The 13,517-nt window shown below is 45.7% G+C and overlaps 1 protein-coding gene across 3 annotated transcripts in view; it reads left to right on the top strand.

The window, feature by feature from the left end:
• The window catches only part of LOC137324786 (uncharacterized), a 65,900-nt gene that overhangs the window by 27,633 nt on the left and 24,750 nt on the right, over positions 1–13,517 (top strand). For all 3 annotated transcript variants that reach the window (XM_067989487.1, XM_067989485.1, XM_067989486.1), the window contains 4 exons: positions 3,341–3,510; positions 5,119–5,343; positions 11,469–11,677; positions 13,345–13,479. In XM_067989487.1, the coding sequence (XP_067845588.1) occupies positions 3,341–3,510; positions 5,119–5,343; positions 11,469–11,677; positions 13,345–13,479 (739 nt within the window). The remainder of the gene's footprint in view (positions 1–3,340; positions 3,511–5,118; positions 5,344–11,468; positions 11,678–13,344; positions 13,480–13,517) is intronic.

Raw genomic sequence — 13,517 nt, 5'->3', positions numbered from 1 at the left:
TTTTGCAATTTATTACACACAAAGTACTGAGTAATAATGTTATTCGGGGATCGTTGAATACCAGTTGATATAGAATGGAGTCTTGATATATTGAATACCTCAATATATGAAGTTTTTGGTGTGGTCCTGTCCCTGGAAATCAAACTTATCAAATTAACTTGAATATGTCCATTTATTTCGCCCCCCGCATTTCAGAAGCCCTATCTTTGTTTTTTCTGAGTTGGCTATGAATTTGTTGGTGGCCCAGTTGCCCTCAGACAGACGCAGCATTAGGGAAAGTGGAGGCACTAGTATGCGGCAGCATTGGAAGACAGAGATCTTTAGTTAGCAATAGCACCTTAAAATTAGTTGATACAAAGGTTCCGAATTCCCGGGGTTCACCCCATCGTCTCCCTAGGAGATCACCTGCAAAAGCCCTGTCTTCAGGATCAGGACAGCATCAGCTAGACAGACTTATCAATCTTATAAGAAACAGCCCCACGTCCTACCCCAAGTTTCCTCACTCAGCCTCTACACAAAGCAACTTCTCATCCTCAATTATTTCAATCTCCAACTCAGCGTTCCTTGCCCTCTCTGCTCTGAATTCACTGCTCACTTGTCCTCACGACAACTGTCCCTCCATATAAACTCCCCTAACCATATTGACATCCGTCCCCTTAACCTCGCCATCTCCTGCGGCCTTTCTGATCCCATGATTTCAATCACTAACTAGGCCATCTCCAACCACTTCCTTGTATCCCGCACCACTCACATCCCTACAGTCCTGTATCCACACCTTGGAGAAACTTTCACCCAAGTCACTTACAACTACACTCTCTAACTCCCAACTCTCTAGCCTTTCACCCTCCATTGACCAAGAAACTTCTGCAGTTGTTGATTTGCTCAACCATTATCTCATCTCCAACTTCAATGTCCTTGTTCCCAACAAAACCTTCACCATCTCCCATCCTGGGCATTCCCCCAGTATTCCAGCTTCCCTCAAGTCCAAGGGCACAAACTTGAGTGTACTTTGTACACAACTGGCTTAGTCATCTCCAGATCTAGCTTGACCACATCAAGTTCTACTGGGCCTCACTCTCTTCTCCCAAAACTCCCAATGACTCTAGTAAGAGCCCTTTCAAAGCTGCCATTATCTCCCCCTCCTCAAAAAAACAGATCCTTGGCCTTTCTGTCCTTGCAAACTACTGCCCCATCTCCAACCTCCCTGACCTCTCCAAAGTCCTTGAATATGTTTCCTCCCAAATCCATACCCATCTTTCTCACAACTTCCTGTTTGAATCTCTCAGTTTTCCACCCCTGCCACAGCACCATTACTGCTCTAACTGAAGTCGCAAGTGAGATCCTATGTGGTGGTGACTGTGGTTCATTACCCCTCCTTCTCCACTTTGACGTCTCTGTAGCCTTTGACACAGTCGACTACACCATCCTCCTCCAATGTCTCTCTTCCGTTATCCAGCTCAGTGGTATTACCCTCACTTGTTTCAAAGCCTATCTGTTCAATCATAGCAACAGCATCTCCAGCAATGGTTTCTCCACCCACCCCCCCCAACACTCCTGTCTCTACGAGGATTCATTTCATTCTTGGCCCACTCCTGTTCTCCATCTGTATACCGCCCCTTGGCTTCTACATGTATGTCAAGATCCAACTCTCTTAACCACTCAACTGCCTCTGTGTTGTCAGCCTGTTTGTCCAACATCCAGTCTTGGATGAGCAGGAATTTCCTCCCAAGTAAACATTGGGAAGACTGAAGCCTTTGGCCCCCATTACAAATGCCGTACCCTTGCCATTGATTCCATCAATCTTCCCCATCCACTCTGTCAGGCTGTACCAGACTGTTTGCAACCTTGGCATCCTTTTTGACCCTGAGCCAAGCATCTGACCCCATATCCTCTACATCACAAAGAATACAGACTTATACCTCCATAACTTCGCCCACCTCCGCTCCTACTTCAGCTCATCTGCTGTTGATACCCCCATTCATGCTGTTGTCACCTCCAGACTCAACTATTTTAATGCTCTCCTGGCTAGCTTCCAATCGTCGACCATCTGTAAACTTCAGTTCATCCAAGATTCTGCTGCCTATATCCTATCCCACAACAAGTCCCACTAACCCATCTTCCCTGTCCCCACTGACCTACATAGGCTCCCAAAACACCTCAAATTTAAAATTCTCATCCTTGTGTTTATCCTTCATGGCCTCATTCCTTCCCATCTCTTTAACCTCCTCTATCAATACAACCCCTCTCTCCTTGAACACTCCATTCTCTGGCCTCTTGTGCATCCCCTACCCTTCGCCACACCATTGGCAGCCGTGCCTTCATCTGCCCAGGCCCTACGCTCTGGAATTCTACCTTCCTCTCCTCCTCTTTAAAACTCACCTCTTTGAAAAAAGTTTTGTTCATTGATCCTTATATATCCTTCCATGGCTGGGTGTCCATTTTTTGATTATTCCTCTGTGAAGCTCTTTGAGACCTTTTCTTATGTTAAAGGCATATATGAATGCAAGTTGTTGTTGTTGCATGAGGACCTGCCGTCATGGTTCATCTGCTTGCACTGCTCCCTCTTTGGCTGTGAAGGTGACAACTGCACTCAACTGTTATGGCACAGAGTAATTTCAGGCAGTCAGAGGGGATCCCTGTAATATCAGCCAGGCTGCAGTATGGGCATACATTCATCAGGTGACTGCGTCCCTGTACAGGAGAGCTGGGGAATTCATCACCTTTGACATAACAGCATGGCGGCAGTGAGGCAGGGCCATCCCGTTTTACAGGGTTGCTTGCTTTCCCAAGTTCCAGGGTGCAATAGATGGCACGCAAGTTGCTTTGTAAGCTCCTACAAAATACCCTTCAACTTTCTCAACGGGAATTCACATTGTATGTCACAACAAGCAAAGGATACTACACATCAACGTGAGATATGCTGGAAGTTGTCACAATGCACTCGTGCTTTAAAATTCGGCCCTCCCTTTCTTCAGGCAAGAAAATTATTTCAACAGATGACATATGGGTGACAAAGCCTAACCCCCTTCTCCCGTGGATAATGACCTCACTAAGATTGGCCTGAACAGCAGCAGAGGAGCATTACAACAAGGCACATGCCTCTATAAGAGTCATCATTGAGAAAACCATTGGGGTCTTAAAGGGGCCCTTTCACTGCCTAGAGATATCAAGAGGGGCTCTGGAGGATGATGCAGCTCGTGTCACGGATAGCTGTAGCCTGCTTTGGCCTGCTGTACTATTGATGTCCGAACTGCAGATTTTCTGATTAGATAGGGTTAGTTTCAGAAATATAGCTCTGCTTCCACTTATTTATTTTGACTATTTTCTAATATATGACCAGTGCTTTATTATGAGGACGGAGAATCACCTCTGGATGCCCTACATAAGGCAGCGGTGGACTATGCTTTGGCTATAAAATTGAAACCAAAGGACCCTGACCTGCATTTCCATCTAGGTGTGCTGTTGGAGGAACATTACTGTGCGGTTGTGATACATGGAGTGACAAAAAAGGTAAGGCAGCTGTAATGTGTTAATTCTGTGCAATCCCAATTGTCGCAGGTTTGAAAAAGTACAAAATATCGGGGATGCAACTTTTCTGTCGCTTTAGGGTTTTACTATTTCCCAAGAAGTTGCAACTCTATATAAAGATATTAAAGGAAAAGGTGACTATTATTGAATGCCATTAAAAAGGTTCTTATTCATAGAGTTCCTTCACATTAGTTTAAAAACGATGGATTTTCATTTGCGAGAGATATCTGTTTACAGGGTTCCCCAATGATAGAGTGGACACACTGGGGGCAGTTTTCAACTGCCTACCGCCCTGTTCACGCTGAGAAACGGGCCGTTAGACAGACAAATTTTCGTTTAAGGAAACCGACCGCACACTGGAGGCCCAAGGCCTGCCTGATTGATTTTTGAGTGGGCCTTGAAATGGACGGCCAGCACTCCCATCCGAAACAGGAGGGAGCCTTATTAAAATAATTAAATTGGCATCCTGTGCCTATGTAGGAGCCCCACACAATTTTCAGGTACAAGTGGGTGGAGGGTGCATCCATTGCTATTGGAAATAGAGCAGCAGAACCCACAGTCCTTAAAGGGACCACTAAAGGCTGCTCAGTAAATATTACAGTTAAGTTGTTTAGCCACTCGGTGCCCCCCCACCGACCCCCCGCCCCACTACCTTGGCTTGCTTCCTCCCCCCTTTAAGTTTTGACTAGCTCAGCCCTGCAGATACAGAGGAGCCATTGGATTAAATGGCTCCTCCCCTCCCCCCCCCCCCCCCCACCCCCGCAATCGATGAGCTGCCTGCCAGCGCCCATTGAGTGCTGGCAGCTCACTGAAATTATGCAAATAAGCTGCGAGCATGAAGATGACTCAGGTCTCCCTCTGGGGCCATCCAGCGGACGGTGCGATTGCTCCAATCACCACCCGCCCGATGTGCGCTGAACTCGAAAGTCAGCCCCATTGGGTTTTAGAATGTGTTTAGAAATAGCAAACCAGAAATCTTCACCAGCACGTTCATCATTTCGCTACGCATAACAACCATATTATCTGTGGCTCGATGAGATGTGATCCCTGTCAACTCATGTGCAACACCTATACTTAGTGATGGCCTTGTGACTTTGCTTGTTGGTCTTCCACACCCATGTTATGCTATCATGTAACTGGTCAAGTTCTCGTATAGCAACCTAATTCATCAGTCCGTGAAAGTTCAGATTGAAAATTTTTCCCTAATTTCCATCTTTTGCCCACATCAGTTGTGAATATACTGGATAAACGACTGTCATGTTGTAGATTTCCTTACCTGAAGTGAACCATAACTGAAACAGATTAGATTAGAAGGATCTCTGTTGCAGAGATCCACATCATTTAAGTAACTGCTCATTTCTACATCAATTCGTCCTTTTAGCTTTAATAATTACATTGATAAATTTTGTGTAATTTCCAAAACATCTGTCATCTGCCAGCATTATAAAGATCATCTACGTTAATAAAACATGTTCTGAGAGCAGCCTTCATGAACATATTCCTAGTTGTTCGGGAGTGTTATCATTTATGTTAGAATGGAGAATGCATCTATTATATTTCAACATAAGAATGATTTCATTCTGCCCTCAGAGTGAAGAAGAGGGCACAGATACGCTTAGTTCAGCTGAGATCTCTGGTAGAAATGAAGAGATCTCGGCAATTTGTAGACTTCATGGCATTAAAGGACAGGTCACACTGCAACAACAATTGAAGGCATTGGACATGGAATACCGCCAGCTAAAGGAACAGGGACAGTCTGCAAAAGCTGCCTACGCACAGACACTTTACAACTGGAAAGCCCAGCAAGCTGCGAAGGTATGAACCTATAGAATGCTGTATTTACAAAAGGAGATTGATACAAATTGAACTTCATTTAACACATTTTTCTTCTAATGCCTGACACCAAGGGGTCAATTTTAATTTTCACCATTGCGTGTAAAACTGGTGGTAACAGATTGACTACCCATTATACACCTCGCGTGATTTTCCTTTCCAGTTTTCCGTCCGGTGATGAAAGTTAAAATCTACCCCAGAGTGTTCCACTTTATAGACAATCCACTTAACACACTTAACACTAATTCTTCAAATATATCCATATATTATGAAAAATCTTGCCTATGATGTGCACTTCCTGTATGCAAACTTTACTCCCCTGTCACAATATTCACTCATGTTTTTTCTATCAACATTTAACAATGAAAATCTGTATGTAAACAAAAATAATGACAATGCACATGCAACTATTTATACTGACAAAACTCTAAAGAAATGTGCAAATATTTTGCCACCATAGTTTGTTAATGAACCAATTGAATCATTTAGAATCACTTTGTGAAGATTTTCATTCTCCATTTTTCTCTCAATAACTGACATTTCTAATATCCAAAATAAAGTTTTAACCAAATTAAAATATTCAAGAATCACCTTTTTCAGAATAACATGATTAAATTTACCCATTGAATTGTTTTTGTGTTGTTTAATACCATAATTAAAGGTTTTAGTTAAAGGCCTCAGCCCCTCCCAAGAGCCTAGGCCTGGACTTAATATTTATATGAATGCTGGGCCTGTACCTAGTGCAGGTGCAGGCCCAGTGACATATCCTTGCAAAGCCCCAGAAAATCCCTGGCAGAGACCTGAAGTACCAGGTCCCATTTTTCTCTTCTCTGCCTACAGGCTTTCCCCATCTTAATTTGAGTTTTTTTTATAACAAATATGCTTCTGATAGAGAGAGAAATTCAGAGCTGCAGCAAAGAGGCACAGGTGTTTCTGGGAGCAGCAGACAGCCTAAACTAAATTGTTTCAAAATGTAGAAGCTTCATGGGTGCCCGCAACTGAAAGGACCCCCAGATTCTCAGACACATCCACGGAGGTCCCTTTGGCAGAAATGAGGGCAAGAAGCCCTTTAAGAAACTGGGTCAGGCTGAATGGAGGGAGTTGGCAGAGGCAGCCATTGCTAAATCCACCACACCAAAAAACTGCTACACCATGCAGGAAGAGGTTCAATAACCTCACAAGGGTAGCTAAAATAAGTCTAAGCACTAAGGTAAGTCCAGCTTACTGAGCAGTTTCTTTACGTTTCGCACCCCTCCCAAACATTTAGACCTGCTGAGCCACTTAGAAACCATTGTCCGAGGGGTTGTAGGGCCCTGAACGTCACTGGTATTGTCGTTTTCCCCCCTCACCAAGGCTGAGCTGCCACAGCTCCCCATCGATGCACATCTTCTACCACAGTACTACCATCACGTACCTCCTTGCCTAACATACCCTTTCTCTCTCAACCTGGATGTCAGAGAAACTCATTAATGCAAAGGGCAATTTCTCAAAATGCTCAAGCACCATCTTAACTAACAACCACACTGTCAACTCGTATAGCCTGTCAAAAGAGCTTCTGCTAGTCTTAAAGGATGCTTCGTTTAAAAGGACAATGCACCTGCTCCACTCATCATCCTGGAATGCATGGACCCAAATGGGACAAGAGTCCATGCACATTCACTTAATTCCGTCCACAGGAAATGCTCACCCATAACCATCACGTGAAACGTGCAACTGGAAAGGAGAACCTTCACGCAAAACTCTGAGTCCGTATTCAAAGGAGGCCTTAGACATATAGGCAGGCAGACAGGAGAGACTGTAGGAGATGGCAAGGTTGGAGGCAAGGTGGCAACAGAAGGTTGTTAAAGGCTGAGCAAGGCTCATTATACACAGCTTCAGTGCTTTCTCAAATTATTCAATGCCCTTACACACAGCAACTATTTCTTCAAGGGGAACTGTCAATGTGTGCACAGCTAAACAAGCTCTTCTGTGTTTCATATCATAGTGGGTGCCTTGCAGGAAGTGGCCAGCCACTCTGATGACCACCCGGGCACATCCAGATCACAGCTCCTGCCACTTCATCACCAATTCCATCATGGCATCTTACTTGCGCAAGCACCAGCCCAGAGACACCCACTCGGGGGAAGTAGTTAATGAGTCAGAAGGGTTGTCACTAGGTGAAGCACTGAGCACTAGCAAAGATGAAAATCACTTCCAGAAATGACTGCCCTTGACTGAGGACTCAGATTTCAGGGGCCCAATCTTCAAGACAGCGATGATTAGCAAGCATCGTTTTAATGTGATTTATATCAATTAGTGTTAATTGTATTCAGGTGCTGGGTATCAATTGGGGACTCTCTTGTATCCAAATATAGGAGGGTGTGTAATGTTGAGCTGTGTGAATAAAGGCTTGGGAGCAACTGAAGACCAGGCTGCATTATTCTATCCTTCACCACCAGGCTATCCAGTATTAACACATCGATCTCATGTAGAAACAGTGGAGGTTATGATGGAGCTGTATAAAACACTGGTTAGGCCACAGCTGGAGTACTGTGTGCAGTTCTGGTCGCCACACTACAGGAAGGATGTGATCGCTTTGGAGAGGGTGCAGAGGAGATTCACCAGGATGTTACCAGGGCTGGAGCGCTTCAGCTATGAAGAGAGACTGGGAAGATTGGGTTTGTTTTCCTTGGAGCAGAGGAGGCTGAGGGGGGACATGATTGAGGTGTACAAAATTATGAGGGGCACAGATAGGATGGATACTAAGGAGCTTTTTCCCTTCGTTGAGGGTTCTATAACAAGGGGACATAGATTCAAGGTAAAAGGCGGGAGGTTTAGAGGGGATTTGAGAAAGAACTTTTTCACCCAGAGGGTGGTTGGAGTCTGGAACTCACTGCCTGAAAGGGTTGTGGAGGCAGGAACCCTCACAACATTCAAGAAGCATTTGGATGAGCACTTGAAATGCCATAGCATACAAGGCTACGGACCAAATGCTGGAATATGGGATTAGAGTAGACAGGGCTTGATGGCCGGCGCGGACACGATGGGCCGAAGGGCCTCTATCCGTGCTGAATAACTCTATGACTCTATGACATATGGTCGAGGTGATGGACAAGTGGGAAGTTTCTCGTCACTAGCAGAATACCCTTGGAGACAGTGACAGCCCGGGAGACTTCTGTTGTATCAAGATGCCAAGAGCAGCTTCTGTTCACATTGGTGTCTTCCAGAGCGGCAGCTCTCACTGCTTCAATAGCTGCCTGGAGGATCAGCCACACCTGCTCTGGGTTTCTTGGTTGGGACTATTCAGTCTATGATGACACCAACCAACAGCCCCTCTGACCTGTGCCCAGGATCAGTGGGCTGCAAGAAGTGGACACAGATGTCACTGTCTCTCTGGAGATTGAGCCTACTTCCTTCAGGCTCCCTCCAAAATGCCCACACCAGAAGGGGGCTTCAGACATGGGCCTGGCACCTCTTGCCACGGCTGTTACTTCTGGGGCTGCTGCTCCCCTGAAAAAGAGAGGGACCTCAGGCCTCTAAGGCTCCAGGAGAATTACCCCAGTCACCTTTGATGCACATCTTCTACCACTACTACCATCACGTACCTCCTTGCCTAACATACTCTTTCTCTCTCAACCTGGATGACAGAGAAACTCATTATTCAATCTCATTTCACTCAGGGAGCACCTCATAGGAATAGTAGATTGGAAGCTTGAGCAAATTGATTAGCAGGCACAAAGGGTAGACGCAGTGTTAAGAAGTAGTGTAGATAGGATGATTGGAATTTTTGGCCCTTTTTGGTGAATATTATTCTCTGAAGTAAACACGGCTTGTACACGTAGAATTCAGAGTTCATTTCTGTGTATGCTTTCAGATTTTGAGGATTGGGATGATGGCAGGGGAAGTGTAGACTTCTGTCTTACAAAGGAACTTGGCCGAAGTCTTTGACAGTGAGGGACTTTATGAGAGCGTGGGGAGAACAGACAGGTGTGAAGTGACTTTGTTTAATGATTCAACCATTATTTATTGATAGTACTGGGCTTTCAGTTGTGTACTCCTTTCTATGGCTGCTGGCTGTCCCAGTCCATATCCTCTCCTTCCTTCCACCCTTCTCCTTCATCATTATCTCTAACCCCTGGGTGCAGCAAGCCTTTCTGCATCGCGATGTTATGTAGAATGCAGCAGGCTACAATAGAATCATAGAAAGGTTACAGCACGGAAAGAGGCCATTCGGCCCATCGAGTCCACGTCGGCTCTATGCCAAGACCAATCCAACTAGTGCCACTCCCCGCCCTTTCCCATAGCCCTGCAAGTTTTCTCCTTTCAAGTACTTATCCAGTTCCCTTTTGAAGGCCATGATTGAATCTGCCTCCACCACCCCCTTGGGCAGTGCAGTCCAGATCCCAACCACTCGCTGTGTAAAAAAGTTTTTCCTCATGTCACCTTTGATTCTTGAGATTCTTGCTGGGCTGGCCAGATTTATCCAGGCACCTAAAACAAAACTTGAGAATTCCTATAGTCTGCTGTACGACACTTCTTGTAGCGGCATGGGCCTTATTACACCTGTTGTCCCCCTATGTCTGGGGAAGCCTTACTGTCATCATCAGCCATGACTGTTGGGATTAGATCTGATCACCAATCAACCATCTTGATACATGGCTTTGAGTTATGAGGACTGGTATGGTGGATTGCTGCATGATGAAAGGGTCGTGACAGCATCCTGGCATTCTGGCATGGATGTGCAGGATAAGATTATTGGAATGCCATATTAGCTGCACATTTATAGAATGAAAGCCTCTCCTAGTCATAAAATGGAGGGGGTTATCATATGGGGCTTTGGGTGACACCTGTGTTCCACCAATTGCTCCTTGCATCTGTAGGATCCCTGCCAATCTGTGGAACTGGATAGTTTTCTCTCTTTGTTTGTCTGCTTCCATTGGAAAGGACATGAACTGCCCAGCCCTCTGAGTGGGGCATCAGCGACTTTCTTGATGCAGTAGTGAGAGCAGCTGCCTGGCTAATGTGGCAAAAGTCACTTGATGCTGCCTGGAAGAAGCCAGTTACAAAGAAATTGAAGGCAGTGGTTATATTGACTGATAGAGACAATGTTACTCACCTGGGGGAAGTGGGCTGCAGGTCTTCAGCCAGCAGTTGACATATTTCCCCAGTACCCTCCTGGGGGGAACAAGAGGCATTGATTGACCTTCATGGTCTATTGACCCTGGTGAATGTGTATGTCCATGTTGGGGAGGGAATGCCTTCTGTGATGCCTCACTCTGAGAGCCTCCAATCTCGCCTATTTCATTTCCTCCTCCTCCTCCTCCTCTTCATTGCATAAGAATAGAAGTATACCCATTGGAAAATCCAGGTCCCCAGTGCAAAGCATTATTTTGAGCAGAGCAGAGTAAAACCAGCAACAAAAGATCTGACTGAACCTCCAAAGTAGTAATGAGATCAGTATTCAGGCAAAGTAACACCAACCTTCAGTAGCAACATACAAAATGGCCTTCTCAACATGGTATTCGCCTCAGGGATATCTTCCTGAAGCATCTATCGGCATTTATATGGTGGCGGTAATAGTTTGAGGTGGAAGTTAGGGGAAATGGGTTGGTAGGGTTAGTCACGCCTCCATTGCGAATCAGATCCAGGAGGGCCTTAACAAGGACTGGCAGTTTTTTTGGGAGGATAATTCTGGTGCAGTTTTTAGTAGCGGTTTTGAGGTGGTAGCCTTTACAAGCCCATTTTATGCCCCAAATCTACCCCAAAATGGGCAGTAATTCAGAGGAGAATCCAACCCTTTACATTTAAATCAGCGAGAGTAGGTGGTTAATCCTGGGAATAATGATGATGACATCACATGACTTCATCCTGTGTACATCATCAGCACGAATAAATGAAAATGTGCCTTTTTGGATTTGTGTGTTATACATATAATAACCAACATGGGAGCAGTAGGATACAAAAAATAATTTTGCTTGTGATGTGAGAAACACAAGTCCAGCATCACCAGATGGTTTATTTTCAGTATCCTACTTCCCCATATGTTCTTGTATTTGCACTTCAAAGGCATGAGCTTTTGGTCAAATAACCGATGCTCTGTATTATTACTGACTGGCTGTATAATTTAGGACGGCAAAGTTAAAGCAGCACACACCGATGATCAGAGCTACGTTGACTGGGCTCTTCTGAAATACATGGATGCCTTGTCTCTCCAACCTCAAAATTGGCAATACAATTTCCATGTTGGGCGCTTGCTGCTATTTCAAAAAAAGAACAATGATGCACTGAAGTATTTGCAGACAGCACTGGCACAAAAACCAACAGAGCCTTCCATTAGGTGAGCAGCTAACACTACATTCTTTGCTCAGATGTGGCCTAGGTAAGGATTCCTGATTTTGTTTTAAATTACCGTAGAATTTTAACATAGTGTAATTTTTCGACATTTTGGCCAATTTATATGTCTTCTTTATAGACGTCCCCTGTGTTCTGTACCAATTATTTAAATCATTAATAATTATTAATCAATAGTTACACCAACATTTTCCACTTGTGGGGGAGTCCAAAACTAGGGGTCATAAATATAAGATAGTCACTAATAAATCCAATAGGGAATTCAGGAGAAACTTCTTTACCCAGTGAGTGGTTGGAATGTGGAACTCGCTACCACAAGGAGTAATTGAGGCGAATAGCATAGATGCATTTAAGGGGAAGCTATATAATCACATGAGGGAGAAAGGAATAGAAGGATATGCTGATAGGGTTAGATGAAGAGGGGTGAAAAGAGGCTCAAGTGGAGCATAAATGCCAGCATAAACCAGTTGGGCCAAATGGTCTGTTTCTGTGCTGTACTTTCTATGTAATTACCAGGTGAAAAGGTGGGCAGGTGACCTATTCCTAGGTATTTTCGAAAACTAAGTCATTGGCCTAGAAATTTCGAAAATCTGGCGCAGTGCGGACACTTAAGGCTCCAAAATGTCTGGCCGGAAGCGTGCTGCCCGCCATATTGGGTAAGGACAAACAAGAGGTATCCTTTACCCATGCCAGAAGCAGGCATTAGGCACTTTGTAAGTGCAAGTAAGGGGTCTAACAACTGTTTGAGGTCCTCTCTCCATGGCTGGTTTGCCCTGAGGTAGCCAGCGCCATCGGAGGCTACACTCAGGGAGAGCAGCCCGAGGGACCACCTGAAACAAAGAAGGTAAGTAACTTACCTGAATGTGGAGCTGGGAGGACCCTACATTTAAATAATGTGGGCCGCTGCCGGCCAGCGCTACAGCCCCCCAACCCCCCCCCCCACCCCCCCAATACCGATTTACCCCCCCCTCCCCACCAGACCCGAGGCCCAATCTCTAGCCCCCCCCCCCCGATCTCCAGCCCCCCTGCCTGATCTCCAGCCCCCCCCCCCCCCCCGCCCGAGCTCCAGCCCCCCGCCCAATCTCTGTCCCCCCGGGCCGATCTCTCGCCCCCCCCCGCCCGATCTCTAGCTCCGCCCGCCCGATCGCTAACCCCTCCGCCCGATCTCTGTCCCCCCGGGCCGATCTCTATTTCCCCCCCCCCTTCCCGGCCCATTCTCCATCCCCCCTCTTCCCAGCCCGTTCTCCGTTACCCCCCTTCCCGGCCCGTTCTCCGTCCCCCCCCTTCCCCGCCCATTCTCTGTTCCCCCCCATTCCCGGCCCATTCTCCGTTCCCCCTCCCCGCCCCCCCCCCCCCCCCCCCCCGGCCTGACCTCTAGCCCCCCCTGGTGGCGTAATGTATTGGCCTGGTTAGAGAGCAACAAATTCAATTCCTAATTCACAAGCACATAATTTAAATCAGTTTAAGTTGAACACCTGAAAAATATAATACTGTTTCTTGGAAATATTTTCAGGAGCAAGTTATCCTGAGTGAACTTGAAATATTAACTAACAATCGAGGGTTTGTGCAACTTTAGACACAATAACATGAATTTGTATCCTGATCTGTTATACAAGTTGGATGTGAATTTACTTTTTCCTCATTTATTATCAGGTTTTATACAGGCCTGGTTGTGCTGGATCGGGATGATGGTCTAGGTCCACAGACACGATATGCCGTTCAATACCTGCAGCAAGGTTTAGAACAACTACTGACTGTGCTTCAATCTTCAGATCAGAACCTGCCAGGGTAAATTTTTACTGTTTGGAGTAATAAACTAGATAAGT

Source organism: Heptranchias perlo, chromosome 8 (genome assembly GCF_035084215.1).
Source record: "Heptranchias perlo isolate sHepPer1 chromosome 8, sHepPer1.hap1, whole genome shotgun sequence".
Classification (NCBI taxonomy): Eukaryota; Metazoa; Chordata; class Chondrichthyes; order Hexanchiformes; family Hexanchidae; genus Heptranchias; species Heptranchias perlo.
This window is presented reverse-complemented; position numbering and strand designations above follow the sequence as displayed.